Source organism: Crotalus tigris, unplaced genomic scaffold (genome assembly GCF_016545835.1).
Source record: "Crotalus tigris isolate CLP2741 ecotype Arizona unplaced genomic scaffold, ASM1654583v1 scf7180000017881.257975618366:2651188, whole genome shotgun sequence".
NCBI lineage: Eukaryota > Metazoa > Chordata > Lepidosauria > Squamata > Viperidae > Crotalus > Crotalus tigris.
The window spans coordinates 118,842-135,204 of NW_024096698.1; the positions used below are offsets into that span (position 1 = coordinate 118,842).

The 16,363-nt window shown below is 42.8% G+C and overlaps 1 protein-coding gene across 1 annotated transcript in view; it reads left to right on the forward strand.

Moving 5' to 3' along the window:
* Positions 1–1,493: 1,493 nt before the first annotated feature.
* PTCH1 (patched 1) overlaps positions 1,494–16,363 on the forward strand; it is a 120,704-nt gene continuing 105,834 nt past the window's right edge. The window contains exon 1 of the mRNA XM_039343873.1: positions 1,494–2,004. Within this exon, the coding sequence (XP_039199807.1) occupies positions 2,002–2,004 (3 nt within the window). The 5' untranslated portion in view covers positions 1,494–2,001. The remainder of the gene's footprint in view (positions 2,005–16,363) is intronic.

Genomic DNA, 16,363 nt, shown 5'->3' on the forward strand with positions numbered 1-16,363 from the left:
ATAAGAATGCCACTTCTGTTTAAGGAACCATACTAAACTTGATGGATTGAATCGATCTAACAGAAAATCTTTGCCGCTGCTACCACTGAAATAGAACTTCTGTTTTCCACCAGTACCCCCCAGGTTTCAGAATGATATATATATATTGTATAGTTCTGAAAAAAGATGGCTCTGATTCCCATCATCACATGAATTAAAGCCACAGTTGTTAAGTGAATCACTGTGGTTAAGTTAATAACATGGTTAAGTGAATATGGCTTCCCCATTGACTTTGCTTGTCAGACAATCACTAAAGGGGATCACATGACCCTGGGATACTGCAAACGTCATAAATATGAGTCAGTTGCCAACCTTCTGGATTTAAGATAAGATAACCTTTATTGTCATTTTTATACTGTGGGCATAATGGCACACATCAAAAATGAAATTTAGTTGCCTGCTCTCAAAGTGAAACACATACATGACACACATCTAAACATACTATGAACAACATATGTATAGACCCACATCCCTACATATACGTAGCAAATAAATATTAAATATTGTCCATCTTGAATATATAATGGAAGGAGGAAGCTTGAGAGTTCGCAAGGTTACTGCTGTAGGGAATGAAACTCTGACTGAATCTGGATGTTCTGCTTTGGATATCACGAAACCTCCTCCCAGAAGGTAACAAGGAAAACAGGTCGTGAAGAGGATGGATAGTGTCCCAGATAATCTTGCAGACCCTGCTCAAACAGCGCTTCTATGCTATGTCCTGAATGGGAGTGAAGATGCTGCAGCGGTCATAAGTGTGAAAAATGGTTATAAGTCACTTTTTTCAGTGTTGCTGTAACTTCAAATGGGTACTAAGTGAATGGTTGTAAATTGAGGACTACCCAAATAGAAGTCCTGATTAGAAATTTTCTACCATCTGGACTAGTCATTTGGTTGTGCCTTGTCTGTTTGCCACCTTGGAGGCAAATACCTTACTAATGAACCTTTTTTTAAAAAAAAAAAAACCAAACAAAATGGTCAGGATTAACATAAATCCTGCAGGGCCAAACATTTGTAAACCAAGTACTGGGTGGAATGGATAAACATTTCAGCGCAAAGAAAACTCTAGTCCCGCTTTCACTTCATTTTACACTCAACCCTGTATTTATTTTAACAGGAGAACTGCATTCCGGCATCTGTTCCCCCTCACATCTTGCAAAACAGACAGACACACACACATACAAATACACTTCGTTTCCCCCCCCCGCCCCAAAAAAGGAAAAAGAATCAGACTAAAAATGATTGTGCAAAAAATGAGGGGACGTTTGTGTGCTCTGTTAAGATTTGCAAAAGCCACCCCATCCCCCATCCCGAATGCCTGAAGAAACGGAGGAAGGGCAGCGAGGAGGCAGCGAGCCCTTCCTTCCAGCCATCCTGTCAATTTCAGGTTTCAGGTTGGGCATGGCCTGAGCTGGGAGGCCCTGGGACACAAGGTGCCTGCCTGCCCTTGTTTACTCAAGAGGGCTGCGCTGATGGCGACGCGTTACTTTGGTTTACTTTGCGTTCCCTGAGTTTATTGTAAAAAAAAAAAAGGGGGGGTGAAGTTTTTCGGATCCATCACGTGACCTCGACAGGTCCTGCCTATTGAGAAAGCCAGACCACCCACATGGAGAGAACGATGGAGCGCTTAATAGAAACAGGCAGGCAATTGTGCGCCTTCCCCGCACTCCGCCGATTGCCTGCAACCTAGGAGGATTATCCTGGGGTTTCGGGTTGGGTGGTGCGCGCGTTTGGGTTTTTTGCTTTTTTTTTTTTTTTTTTTTTTTGGCCATTTCACGTCTTTTCGGGCAGGGAACGGGGTGGCGGGCCCGAGGTGGGGGGACTGCGCGAAGGGAGCCCAGGCAGGATGAGAGCGGAGGCCAACTGATGCGCTCCTGCCGAGTCCCCTGCCTCGGCGGCGGCACTACGTCAAACTGATCCGTCCCTCCGGACCTTTTGCCTCGAGGGAAACTTGGGGAGGGGAAAATGGTAAGTAAAAGGTGCGGCCACGGATCCGGCAAATGGGCTGGCGAGGGAGGGCGGAAGGAACGGCCAGGAAGGGAAGCGGGCGCGAGGTGGAGACGGAGCTCCCCGGCCGACGGCAGAGCCTCCAGAGAGGTGGCGTCCCAGTCGCGGTGTGACGGGCGGAGGCTGCGGGGAGAGAAGACGCACCCAGAGGAGAGGAAGCAAGGACGGGTTATGGCAGGGAGGGAGAGGGAGAAAGAGGGCGCCTCGCCTCACGCTTGACAGTGGCGCGAGCGCGCGCGCGCGCCTGCCGCAGCCAAGGTGTCCCTTTCCGGTGGCGGTGAGGGCTGCTGCTGGTGGTGGTGGCGATGGGGGTGCAGCCTCTGAAAGTAAGGGGGTCGGAAAACCATTCGCTGTCTGAGAGGGGAGCTCTCCCATCTTCGCACTTATGTTTAAAGGGTCGCCGCCCTCCTTTCTACTAATCAGTCCCCCCGGGGATTCGGAGCCCTACTGAGGAAGAGAGAGCGAGAGCGAGAGAGGAAAAAATCAAAGTCCTGAGAGAGCAATGGTTGCAGAACAGGAGGAGGAGGAAGAGGAGGAGGAAGGTCACCACCTCAAGTTGCCTTCCTTTTCTGCCCGCCCCCCCCCCGCAAAAGAAAGATAAGGTTTCGCTGTAAAAGGCATTTAAAAGTGGAGGGCTGGAGCACAGAGAAAGAGTCCAAGGTCTGTTCTGAGGGCAGAAAGATGACAAGCTGTCTCTTCTCCACCTTCTGGAGACTTGTGTCGCCAGCTCTAAGAGCCTGTTCTGAAACAGCCGTCTCCCTAGATGAGGGTAAATGACTCTCATAGACCAGGCCGTCTTTCTCAAGGGTGGTGTCCTGGGCCTGGCTTCTTCACTGAGAAATGCAATCCCTTTCAGAGTGGCTTTCAAACACATCCGTAGGGGACTAGCGTGGTGCTGCTGATTACCAAGGAGTGGATGTGATCCCCTCCCTGGAGGGGTCTTTTGTGGTGGGGAACACAGCCAATCCAGCTGAGGCTGATCCAGAGTCAGCCTTTCATACTTGGCAGTGATCTCTTGAACCTCATCTTTAGGTTACAGCTTAGTAGTTAGTCAGAGCAGACCACATCATTAGGAAACTGAAGCCAGACTTTGGGAGGTAATAGAAAACCAGCGATTTCCTTTTTATTGTTATTACAGGTAGTCTTTGACTTACGACCACAATTGAGCCCAAAATTTATGTTGCTAAGTGAAATACTTGTTAAGTGAGTTTTGCCCCATTTTATGATGTTTCTTGCCACAGTTGTTAAGTGAATCATTGCATTTGTTAAGTTAGTAACACGCCTATTAAGTGAATCTGGCTTCCCCACTGACTCTGCTCACCAAAAGGTTGCAAAAGGTGATCACATGACCTTGGGACACAGCAATGGTCATAAGTATGAACCAGTTGCCAAGCATTGGAATTTTGATCACATGATCATGCAGATGCTACGATTGTAACTGTAAAAAAATGGTCATAAATCACTTTTTTCAGTGCTGCTATAACTTTTGAACAGTCACGAAATAAAGTGTTGTAAGTCAAGATTATTTGTATTAATTTGATCACTTGTATTAGCTATTATATATGCTTCTATCATGTAGCATCTTCATCTGCCTATTGTATTAAGTACTGGTTAATTTGGTGTGGCTTTAATAGGTTCTGTGATTCTATCCTTTTGGGATTTGAAAAGCATGGTTTTCAGATCTGTATGACATATGAACTCAGCCAATTGTGGGTTCATTCATGGGTCTGCAGTATACATGAAGCATCTGATGTGTGAAAAATCAGTCTCTAAGTAGTGAAGAAAAGGAGTTCCTTGTAATAGAAAGAGAATAGTAGCAGCAACAGCTAACACTCTAAGCACTGTTTCTGTTATTGCCTAGACTAGAGAGAGACTTTAATTTTTGTAAAGCTTGATTGATCCATGAGGTGTAAATCTTATTTTGTTCAGTAGGACCTATGTCCACATCCAAACCATAGAGTGTCAATTTTAATTCCTTTGATTGTGGAAAGTTTTTTTACAAATACAATAGAATATTGATTCCCTGCATTCTTATAGATTGGCCCCATTTTATAGATGGAATGTGCAGTTCAGGATTGGCCATCTACCCATACTACTAAGCAGTTTGAAACAAACTAACTTGCTTCTTTTCAAATAAATATGGTTAGGGTGGAGGTTTGTAGACTGACTTTCCCAAATCTTAAATTCCATAATCATTACTATAAATCCAAACACACCTGGAAGACGATAGCTTAACAAATTGTTATACATGGTGTCTTTTTCTGGGCCACCCAGGGCATAATGTGTGTGCCCTAAAGCTGTGGAACTGAGACATCCTCCTTCTGAGTCCTGTCCAATCCGCTGGCTTTACCACTGTAAATAAGTGTGGTTAAGCAACCTTCAAAGCATACTAAACATTGGAGCCTCATAACCAGACTTTGGCTTCAGTGCAATTTGTCTTCCTTCTTGGCTCCTGGCATCACTGTCAGAACAGGGGACTTTTCAACACCGCTTTTCATCCCAATTCATCCAGATTTCAACATCTTTTTTTTCTGTTTTCCTCATGCAAATGGGGTGTCCACAGTTTACAGGACATGATGTGTTCTCTGGGTTCACCTGGATTCCAGATCCTTCAAAAATCAATTGAAGTTTTGTCTATGGAACCTTCCATAGGACAAGCTGGGCTTTCTTTCTGATTTTTTTAAAACATATTTTAAAAACATATTTTATATTTTTAAAAAACATATTTTTAAACATTAAAGATTCAAATTAGTTAAAAATAAAACCAAGTTGCTGGAACATCCCCTTCACCTTCAGTTAACGGGCAATAGGCCATGCCTAACTAAACAATTTTAAATAAATATTTCCCCCTCTATTCATTCATCCAATTTATGTGTTCATTTATTTGTGGCATAGGATCATGATAATCTTACTGCATATGGTAAGAAAATTAATTTCTCAGGATCCAATGCTGAAAAGGAAAAGAAAGTACTCACCCCCCCTCTATTTTTTTTTTTTTTTTACAATTTTCTTATTTGCTTTCAGATGCACTAGATCAGTGGTTCTCAACCTGTGGGTTGGGACCCCATTTGGGTCGAACGACCATTTCACGGGGGTCGCCAAACAACGCAGTCCGCCATTTTTCCCCCCTTTTCCTTAGCTGTGCTACTCCCTTTTATTCTATTGGCTTTTGAAAGCCAATAGAATAGACTCTCTTGAATAGAGTCTAATTCTATTGGCTTTCAAAAGCCAATAGGAATTGTCCAGGCTGTCTCTGCCCTGCTGAGCCCGCCAAAAGTCCCATTCTACAAACGGTGCTGCACCAGTTGAGTAGTCCTCGACTTACAACCGGTTGAGTAGTCCTCGACTTACAACTGGTTGGGGGTCGCGGCATTAAAAAGGTTGAGAACCACTGCACTAGATAGAAAACTGATAGAACAATTCCATCTGAATTAAAGTATCAGTCTTCTCTGATTTTATCCTAATCGCAAATATGGACCTGCCTTTTATTTCCTCTCCTTGTACTAATTGTACAAAATGACAAGAGATGGGTGAACAATGCATTCAGCCAGGGGTCCCCAACCCCATGCTGGCTGAGGAATTCTGGGACTTGAAGTCCACAAGTCATAAAGTGGCCAAGGTTGGAGATCTCTGCATTAAGCAGATTTCCAACATTTTTTTTTTAAAGGCAGATACAGAGTCTGAATGATCATTTCTCATGTCTGTATATCTACTAAATGTGTTGATCCAGCTGTGGATCTGAGAAAGTCTTCTACTGTAGCTCTCCCCTTCTCCCTCATAGATTCAGTCAAGCTACATAAACAACATGCTGGCTTTCCCCAAAAGGGCAGCAGTGTGAATGAACAAGACCGATCACTTGTCTTGGGATAAGAAATCATCCATTGGATGAAAACACTCCTGTTTTCCTCTTAATGCAAGCACAAAATTAAATGTAGAGTTCATCTGCTGTGTTTGGATCAAGAACCCAGCACATCACCTAGATTAGAACTCAGGGCTAAAATTCTAGAGTCTGAATTGTTTCAGGCTGAGTTCCAGGATGCCAGAATGGGGAATTCTTGGCATCTCCCAGGAGCCCTCTGCTGGCCAGGTCACAACATGTGCCAGTTTCCCACTAGTAATTGGGAAGATTGTTTTCTGCTGCTGTTCAATAGGAAAGAGAGTAAGGTAACTGAGCCTCTTGACATAGGTTTAAAATATTAAATCAACTTGAAAAGCACAGCCCCACCCACTTCAATGATGGGCTTCATTGCCTCCTCCACTATAGCCCCAATTTTCCTCCCAAAAGATGTAGCCCCAAGCCCTGTGCTACCTTGCTTTCATGTATTTCTTCTATATGCTTCAATAAGGATGCTGAGAAGAGGAGAGAAACCATTCTTTTCTTGTTGCCCTGGAGGTGTTAAAACAAAAAAACAATGTATCATTCTTTCTCCCTTCGCTCTGAGGCAGTATGTCCATTGCCTTTTCATTTTGTGTCACACACAGCTCAGCTCTTGGTATTGATTGGGGTTGGGAAAGGCAGGTCAACCTGTCATGGCCTCATCTGTATCAACAGATGAAAGCCAGGTTAGTTTACATCAAATATTTTCCTAGATCTGAAGGCTCTTCTGCCCCAGTTGGAAAAAAAAAGGGGGGACACTTTTTCTACATTCAAAAATATATAGAAAACTCACATAAAAGCATGTCAGAAGATTAATATCTGTATCTATAAACTCTTCCCTACATGAAAAGCATTGGAAATTTTATCGCAGCCCAAATAATACGTAATTCTATTTTCCAATTTTTTTTGTCTATTTCTAATTTCTATTTTCTATTTAAGTGCTATTTATTCTATTACCTCTGTGGGTGGCAGACACCAGACACTGCTTCACTGGGAACTTGTTCCTGTCCACTGTATTTCCACTCTTATCTCTGCTTTCATTCCTGCAAAGCCAGGAGATAAGTGACAGTGAGATGTCAGAGAAGAGAACCACCATCTGGAGCCAGGAAGCTGGCAGGATGATAAAAATATCAAGATGGTAGTCACAGTGCAATTGATGTCAATTCCACTTTTTGATGTGTATCATTGGATAATGCACATTAAAAGGGATAGAGCTTTGATGGCAAGGCTATGGCCAACATTTTTACTTTTTTACCTCCTTTTCCTCTGTGGGCACCTCTGTCTGGAGGGCAACAGTTTTAGCTATGCAGTGAGTTCTTAAGTTGCATGTAAGCACTTTGGTATTTATTATTTAAAGAGGCTCCTGTGGTAGTTATAAAATTTAGACTAGATGGAAGAAAAAGGAGAAGAATATATGAAGTTTTTTTACATTTCAAACATGCAGCAATAAAGTTCAAAATACTGACTTTGGACTTAGTTGACCAAAAGGATAGACCAGTGATGGTGAACTTATGGCACATGTGCCAGAGGGGGCACTCAGAGCCCCCTCTGTGGGCACACCTGCCGCCACCAGCTTATGCAGGTCCATTAGGCCACCATTGGCGCCTGGAGCAGCAGCCTCACCCAGCACAAAGGAGGTGAAGCAGCTGGCTAGCAAGCTCAAATAGAGGCAGTAGAGCATGCCCCCATGCGCTCGCTGGCCTCTGTACGCAGGCTGATGGTGTCAGGCAGCAGCCACCCCTGCCTCATCTTGCCCTGCAGCAATGGCACCCCCGCCCTATCCCCTGCCTCATCCCAAAGGATGAGCCTCCTGCTCACCCACCCACCCACCAGAGACCCCCTGGATCTCCCTCAATCCTGCCCAGCCCCCACAGACATCCCCCCACAAGCAACATCAAGGTGGCCATGCCCAACCCCGGTTATGCCCACTCAGTCTGCTGTGACCACTGCAGCCACGCCCACCCAGTGGGCCATGCCTCCTACCCCCCCGAGGGCACTACAATGCTGATGTGGCCCTGGCACTTTGCGATAAATAAGTGGGTTTTGGGCTATGGTTTGGGCACTCGGTCTCCAAAAGGTTCGTCATCACTGGGATAGACCATTTGTCTATCCTAAAGATCAACACATTAATCACAGTCACTCATGCCTTGAGCATCTCCCATTTGGATTGCTGCAATGTACAATATGGGGCTATTATTGAAGATTACCAGGAAACTTTAACTGGTCCAGGATGTAGCAACCTACATGGTAATGGGGGGGGGGGCTGGACTTGCTCATGTAAGTTAGTTACACCTTAGTTACATGAGTTGTACTAGCTTCTAGTTTCTTTCCAGGTGCAATTCAAGATGCTGGCCATCACCTTTAAAGCCCTGCATAGCACAGAGCCAGGTTATCTGCAGGACTGCCTTTCTCTAGCAGGGGTTCTCAACCTTGGCAACTTTAAGACTTGTGGACTTCAACTCTCAGGATTCATCAGCCAGCTTTGCTGGCTGAGGAATTCTGGGAGTTGAAGTCTACAAGTCTTAAAGTTGCCAAGGTTAAGAACCCCTGCTCTAAAGGCATCTACCCATCCTACCAAGTCAGATGGGGCAGGCACATTCCTAGTCCCTTCCCCTAAATATTGCCATCTGATGGGATCTAGCAAGCATGCCTTTTTTGTGGCAATCCTGGCTATATGGGATACTCTGTCCCCTGAAATTTGGCAGGCCTCTACCCTCCTAGCCTTCCATAAAATTTTGAAGACCTGGCTCCCCCCTCCCCAAGCTCTGGGATAAGATTAGGTAACTGCACATCAGAAGTTTGACTTAGTGCCAGGGTTTATTTTTTTGTTTTTAAAGTTTTTAGTTTATAATTTTAGTATAAATTTTATGCTGTTCTAACTTTTGCCTGGGAGCCGCCCAGAGTTTGTTATAGGATGGGTGGCTATAGAATTTTTTAAAATAAAATATCTATGAGCTATTCTAGAGTATTTTTATGAAGATCATAGGGGAAAAAAAATCTGCATCTCTGGAAATGCAAAATTCCCAGTAAACAAAATCAAGCAACCAGAAAGCTCTTCCTGCCTTAGGTATAAGAAAAAGATGTTCCTAAGAAAAATGCCTGAGGATTCAAAAGAAGAAAGAAAACAAAGGAAGAAAAAAACAAATACTTTCCTATTACTTAAACTGCTGAGTCTCTTAATTCAGCCCTAAAAATTATCAGATGTGTTTTTTCCAAACACTTGTCATTATGACAAAACCATTTTGAGCAAGGTGGAATGGCTGTGAGAATTCTCTCTATCCGGGCAGAATCTTGCTAGCCTTCTTTAGGAAGACAGAGAAACTCCTGTCTAAAACCCTGACATGTTACCTGCATTCTTGGCTAACCATGCTAACCAAGCAGGATGAGCCAATAATTTTATTCAACATGGAGCAATTTTCCAAACTTCTAATTCAGAGCAGCCTTTTCTGACTTCCAAATAGATAGGGTGACAACTCCCATCATCCCCAGCCAGAATGATCATGCGGGTTTGGGTGAATGGATTCATAATTGAATTCATCTGGTGAACAAATTGGAGAACTTCCTTCCCAGAGCAACAGCTTTTATTCATCCGTTTGCTTTTATTTTTCTTAATGATTCTTTTCTTCTCCCTTCTTTTGTTACTACACACAAAAGACAATTTTTTCCATAGAAAGCATTATAAATCATACATTGTTCATTATTCTGTACAATATTTCATGTATGATAGAACAGCTGCAAGATGGGGGGGGGGGATCCACATAATTTAATGCAGGAGAGCCTGTTTTCCTATTTTGCTGGTATTCTTTCTATTCTTATTGCAAATATCCTTGAACATTTTGAGACTAGGAGTTCAGTTTTCTTTATAAAAAGAAATCTCATCTTGATTGCATTAATATAAACACATTAAAACAGATGACAGAAGCTAATGAGAAATGTTCCTGGAAGCGTACCTTAGAAGATTTATTTATTTATTTATTTATTTATTGCTGAGGTTTGTAGGACAAAAATGCTATTCTCCACTGCATCCCAGTGACCCAAAGCTTTTCATACAGGATTCCCATATTTCTTAGCAAAAGTCCTTTTGGTGGATTTAAGATTTTTAGAACTTGGGTTGGGCAGTCACAAAAATCTCTTCAGAACTTCAGACTTTCTTTCCTGTATGCTATGCGTTTTGCATTGTAGAATTCTCCTGTGTTCCTTTGTAGCATGAGAAGCAGCTTTCCATTAGAGGAGATCAGGAGTAATTAGACACATTATTTTGACAAGTTGGCTGGAGCAGTTTTTTTTTCTTAGGCTCCCGAGGAAGGGACCATGAAGGAAGGCGAGAGGAGAGTGAGAGGAATGAGGCTTGATTCCTGTAGTTCAGGGGTTCTCAACCTTGGCAACTTTAAGATTTGTGGACTTCAACTCCCAGAATTCCTCAGCCAGAATTCTGGGAGTTGAAGTCCACAAGTCTTAAAGTTGCAAGGTTGAGAACCCCTGCTGTAGTTGGAAGGCTTTTCCTAAACCCTGCTTGCAGCTTGCAAGTGCATCTCTTGAAACCTACAGTGGCAGTCAGTCAGGATGCAGAAGTATCATTTGCCAACCCAGACAAAGGTATAGAGAGGCCATCCAACAGTAACAGGCACTGCAAATGTTTTGGAATGTGTTACCAATTTGCTTTACTCAATGTACAAAACCAATCATTTGATTAGAAAGATGGAATATACAAACAGACATGCATGTATATGAATGAGAGTATACAGGCATACAGTCTAAATCTAATACTTTCTTACATTCATATTTTGCTGTCTTCTGCCCTTTATATATGCTTATTTGGAGAGAAATATCAGCCTACAGACCATAAAAAATAATCAAATGGACTGAAAGAAATCCTGTTGATTACCATGAAGCTTAATCATATCAATAACCTGTTCTGGGAACGATCTACTCTCTTCTGGTCTGATTTAAGTTCCACCTACCACTTGTCTGTCAGCCCAACTATGTAGACCAGACAATCAACTTCATGGGAAAACCAGAATTGTACTTTATTGAGTTAGATTACTAAAGCAGAATCTTGCAAGCCTGTTTTACATCCTCACCTTCTCATATTCCCATCAGGGGAGAGGTTGTTTTATTGCTTCTGAATATTATTTTGCTTGCCAAGACTTTAAGAATGTTTCAACCCTCTTTGCTTATTCAATGTTTCTTGAATATTTCTGCCCAGGTCATCCCTTTTGCTCTTTATACACTCCTCCCCAAAAACAAAGCCCCTGTTTTCCAGGTACGATAGCAGGGGTGTCAAACTCAATTTCATTGAGGGCCGCATCAGCACTGCGGTTGTCCTCGGGGGCGGGGGGCGGGTAGGTGTGGTCAGGATGGGTAGGTGTGGCCAGAATGGGCATGGCCTACTGGGTGGGCGCGGCCTACTGCCTGCTGAAACCCCTTCCCCAGAGCCCATCAAGCTGGATATGTGAAGTAGGCGAGGGCCATTTGCTGGCTACTTCCAGGCAATGGTGCATTTCTTCATTCCTCACAAAGGGTGACACCTCCCCAGTGTGCGCCCAGGGAGCAGGGCCAACGTGGCAGGGGCCGGTCCCTTGCTGTTTCCAGACAGCCTTGTGGAGTTAAGACTGAATGCGTTTCAGCATAGATGGCCACCACAAAATTGTACATTGGCTCCCAGGCGGCCTGGGCTGGGGCCAAGGTAGCGGGGGCCATTCCCTCATTGTTTCCAGGATGGCTTCACAGGCCACATGAAACCCCTGGGCCTTGTGTTTGACATGTCTGTACTATAGGATCACAAGCTGACCTTCTAGCAGTAACTCCATTAAGAAATATGGGGTTCATTTCCATATAAATATGTACAGAAATGAGCTGCAAAAGTCACATAAGGCTATAATTTTTGACTAAGATATATACATACATCTATATTGTCATCAACTGTTTTTAAAAAATGATATCACGCTATAGCCTATTTACAAATAATACAGACATTATTGTTTTATGTACAGGTAGTCCATGACATATGACTGCAATTGAGTCCAAAATTTCCATTGCTAAGCAAGGCAGTTGTTAAGTGAGTTGTGCCTCTATTTTATGACCTTTTTACCATGGTTGTTAAGCAAATCACTACAGATGTTAAATGAATCACATGGTCTTTAAATGAATCTGCTTCCTTCATTGATTTTGCTTGTCAGAAGCTCCCTAGAAAGATTGCAAATGACGATCCTGGGGCCACAGGACACTGCAACCATTGTAAATATATGCCGGTTGCCAAGCACCCAATGTTTGGTCATGTCACTGGGGATGCTGCTGTGGTCATGAGTCTTGGTCATAACTCACTTTTTTCAGTTCCGTTGTAACTTCAAATGGTCATTAAATGAATGGTTATAAGTCAAGGACTACCTGTCTTATGAGATATTTTAGCCAAATGGCGATTAAACCACAGACACTGTTGTATCCTGTCTGAAATGCATTATTGATTAAATTACTGAGGTTGGCCATAGCTGTTTTGGAAAACCCACCTACTGTATTTCTTGAAAAACCTATCATCTCAGCCTAGCTAAACTTACCTATACTTGTTCTCAGATTACAATCTGAAAGAACAAGTTTCAGCAAGCAATTTTGCTGAAAGGAAAGATGATGGTAATTTATTAATACATAATAATTTATACCCTCAAATAACAATGTCTGCCCATCCCAAGTCCTTGATGGATGGATACAAATGTCAAATCCAGTCTAAACATCTGGCTGACTGTGCAACAAACCATAATAAGAGTATATTAAATTAATACGCCACCCAACTCTTAGCAACTCCGAGTAGTTTACAAATTATTAAAAACAAAGGAACAAGACAAAAACGAGACAAGGAGCAGAGATGGCAGAGAGAACAGACATAATGGAAAGAAGGAAAAAGAAGAAAAGGAGCATCAACCACGCTCCCCAGTGGCCTGGGTGAAGAGCTGCTTTTCAGAGCCCTTTGAAATCTCAGCAAGGCAGGGGCTGTCTGAATCTTGGGGGGAGCTTCATTCCAGAGGGCAGACGCTGCTAGAGAGAAGATGAGCTTTCAGAGTCCTGATAGCCTGCATTGAGTAAGGGAAGGTGTGCCAACCCTGAAAATAAGCCAGCCAGGCAGGTAACTATGAGAAACCAGTGGTCCCACAAGTAGCCATGCCCTGTCTCTGGATTTAGCGAGTGAAAAACTGAGATGTTGATCAGACGCACATATGATGTAAGGCATACTGTGGTTTGCTTGGTATGGGCTTATTGTATTGTGTGATTGCTGCCAATTGTTGTTTGTTTCACCAATGAAGCATGACAAAGAAAACAGTGTCTTAGCATAATGTGTGAATCCAGGCACACAGTCTGGGATGAAAAGCCATGTATTGAACCAAGTTAAAAGAATATAACAAATATGAAGAAAAAATACTTTGCATGGATTCAAAGAACCTAGCTTGTCCATTCTACTTACTGCTGACATTGATTTGAGCTAGCTCCAAGTGGAACTTAGACTAACTATGACAAAAATATCCTGTAAAGAGAAATAAAATAACAGAGTACCATAACACGATCCATAGAGTCATATTTGGTTACCTAAGATGGGTTTACATCCATCTCTCTGAAAAACATAAAGGTAGTCCTTGAGTTATGACCACAATGGAGCCCAACATTTATGTTGCTAAGTGAAATACTTGTTAAGGGAGTTTTGCCCCATTTTATGATGTTTCTTGCCACAGTTGTTAAGTGAATCATTGCATTTGTTAAGTTAGTAACACACTTATTAAGTGAATCTGGCTTCCACACTGACTTTGCTTGTCAAAAAGTCACAAAAGGAGATCACGTGACTCCAGGACACTGCAGCCGTCATAAATATGAACCAGTTGCCAAGCATCTGAATTTTGATCCTGTGACCATGGGGATGCTGCCACAGTCGCAAGTGTGAAAAAGGGTTATAAGTCATTTTTTCAAAGTTGTTGCAACTTTGAACAATCACTGTTGTAAGTCAAGGACTACCAGTATACAGAAATCTTGTAATAATGGTATTTCTTAGCTGTCTCCTTATCAAGACAGAACAATGGCAGATGTGTTTATGGGGGGTGGGGATAAAGAAAGCCAAGATGCTGGCCATGATCATGTGATTAAAGTCCCACCCCTTTTTTATGTACAACATAAAAAATGGGGGGTTTGATAACCTATTTGTGGCTGCCATTTGCCTATATATATATATATATATATATATATATATATATATATATATATGTCTTTGGTTGTTCGGGTTTTCTCCCGCGTAAAATTGGAAGTGTCTTGGCGACGTTTTGACGAAGTCCCATTCGTCATCTTCAGGCTGGTGTTTTCAGCTTCGTGCTCCTCGAAGCACGAAGCTGAAAACACCAGCCTGAAGATGACGAATGGGACTTCGTCGAAACATCACCAAGACACTTCCAATTTTACACGGGAGAAAACCCGAACAACCAAAGACCTACATACAAACACCCGCGAAAACCTCAGAAAACATATATATATATATATATATATATATATATATATATATATATATTATATATATATATATATACACATATGTAGGTCTTTGGTTGTTCGGGTTTTCTCTCGCGTAAAATTGGAAGTGTCTTGGCGACGTTTCAACGAAGTCCCATTCGTCATCTTCAGGCTGGTGTTTTCAGCTTCGTGCTTTGAGCAGCAATGTGTGGTCTTAGCTGTTTCTTCCTTTTAACTGCCAGTGGGGGTATGAACTGATTGGGTGGGAGCTTGGCTGTGTTCTGATTGGGTGGAGGTGTGTTCTGAATGGTTAGGGGCTTGGCTGTGCTCTGATTGGCTGGGGGAGTGTTCTGTTTGGTTGTGCTCAGGTTAGTCTGAGTTGCAGAGGGGTTTGAGATTTTGGGCTGCCTTCTTATTTTTTGGCTTCGCGTTCGTGGTCGTGCTTCTTCTTCATGGAGGGTGTCAGTTTGCTTCATGTATGGATTGGAGGGGTTTAAAGTGGCTAATGATGCAGCTGTGGTCTGGCTTCTGGTTTGTGGTCGTGCCTCGTCATCAGTGTGGCTTTGGGTTTGTTTTTTGCGTGGATGTGTGGTGGTGACCTCCTGTGTGGTTTTTGTGAGTGTGGGTCTGGTATCATTTTTTGTGTTAGGGAGTCGTTTGTCAATAAGGGCGGGTTTCCAAATGGCTGGTAGGCGGGAGGTATCATCTCGCTTGTTCATGCTGTGTGGGCGTTTTTCTATCTCGATGGCTTCTCTGATTATTCTGTTATTAAAATGTTCACTTTTGGCAATGGTTCTGGTATTTTTAAAGTCAATTTCATGTCCTGTGGCTTTAAGGTGTTGGACCAGGGAAGATGTTGGTTCCTCTTTTTTGACTGAGTTCTTATGTTCTTCAATGCGTGCACTTATTCTTCTGTTGGTTTGTCCGATGTATGTGGTGGGACAAGTGGTGCATGGGATTTCGTATACTCCTTGATTTTCTAATTCAATTTTATCTTTGGGGTTTCTAAGGATGGTGGATATTTTTCTGTTTGTGCAGAATGCTGTTTTGATGTTGTGTTTATGGAGGATCTTACTGATTCTGTCTGTGGTGCCTTTTATGTATGGGAGGAGGGCTTTGCCGTTTTCTTGTTCTTTGTCTTGGATTTTAGTGGGGGTTTCTTTTTGGATTAGGTTTGTAATCTTATTTCTATGGAATCCATTGGATGTTAGTACATTGGTGAGAGTGTGTAGTTCGGGTTTTAGGTGTTGTTCGTCAGCTAAGCGTTTTGTTCTGGAGATGAGTGTCTTGGCTACAGAGTTGATCTGTGCTGGGTGGTGGTGTGAGAGAGCGTGCAGATAGCGGTTTGTGTGTGTTTTCTTCTGGTAGATGGTGTGTCCTAGGGAGCCATTGGATTTCTTGTAGACTAAGACATCCAGGAAGGGAAGTTGGTTGTTAGCTTCTGTTTCCATGGTGAACTGTATTTTGGGGTGTAGGCTGTTGAGGTGTGTGAGGAAGTTGTCCAGTTTTTCTTTCCCATGTGGCCAGATTATGAAGGTGTCGTCTACGTATCTGAGCCAGAGTTTGGGTTTGTGATCCGATTTTTCTAGAGCTTGGGTTTCAAAGTGTTCCATGTAGAGGTTGGCAATGACAGGTGAGAGGGGTGATCCCATGGGTGCTCCTTCTGTTTGTTTGTATTTTTGTCCATTATAGATGAAGTATGTGTTGGATAGGCAGTGGTTGGTCAGATCTAAGATGTGTTTGGGGGGGTTATATTTGTTTTGAATAGCTGTCAAGGCTTCTTTGATAGGCACTTGGGTGAAGAGGGATATGACATCGAAGCTCACTAGTAGGTCGCTGGGCTGTAAGTTTTGTTTCTTTATGATCTCTATAAACTGGAATGAGTTTTTTATGTGTGAGGTGATGGATTCTGCATAGGGCTGTAGTTGTTTGGCGAGAAATTTGGCTAGGTTTTGTAGAGGT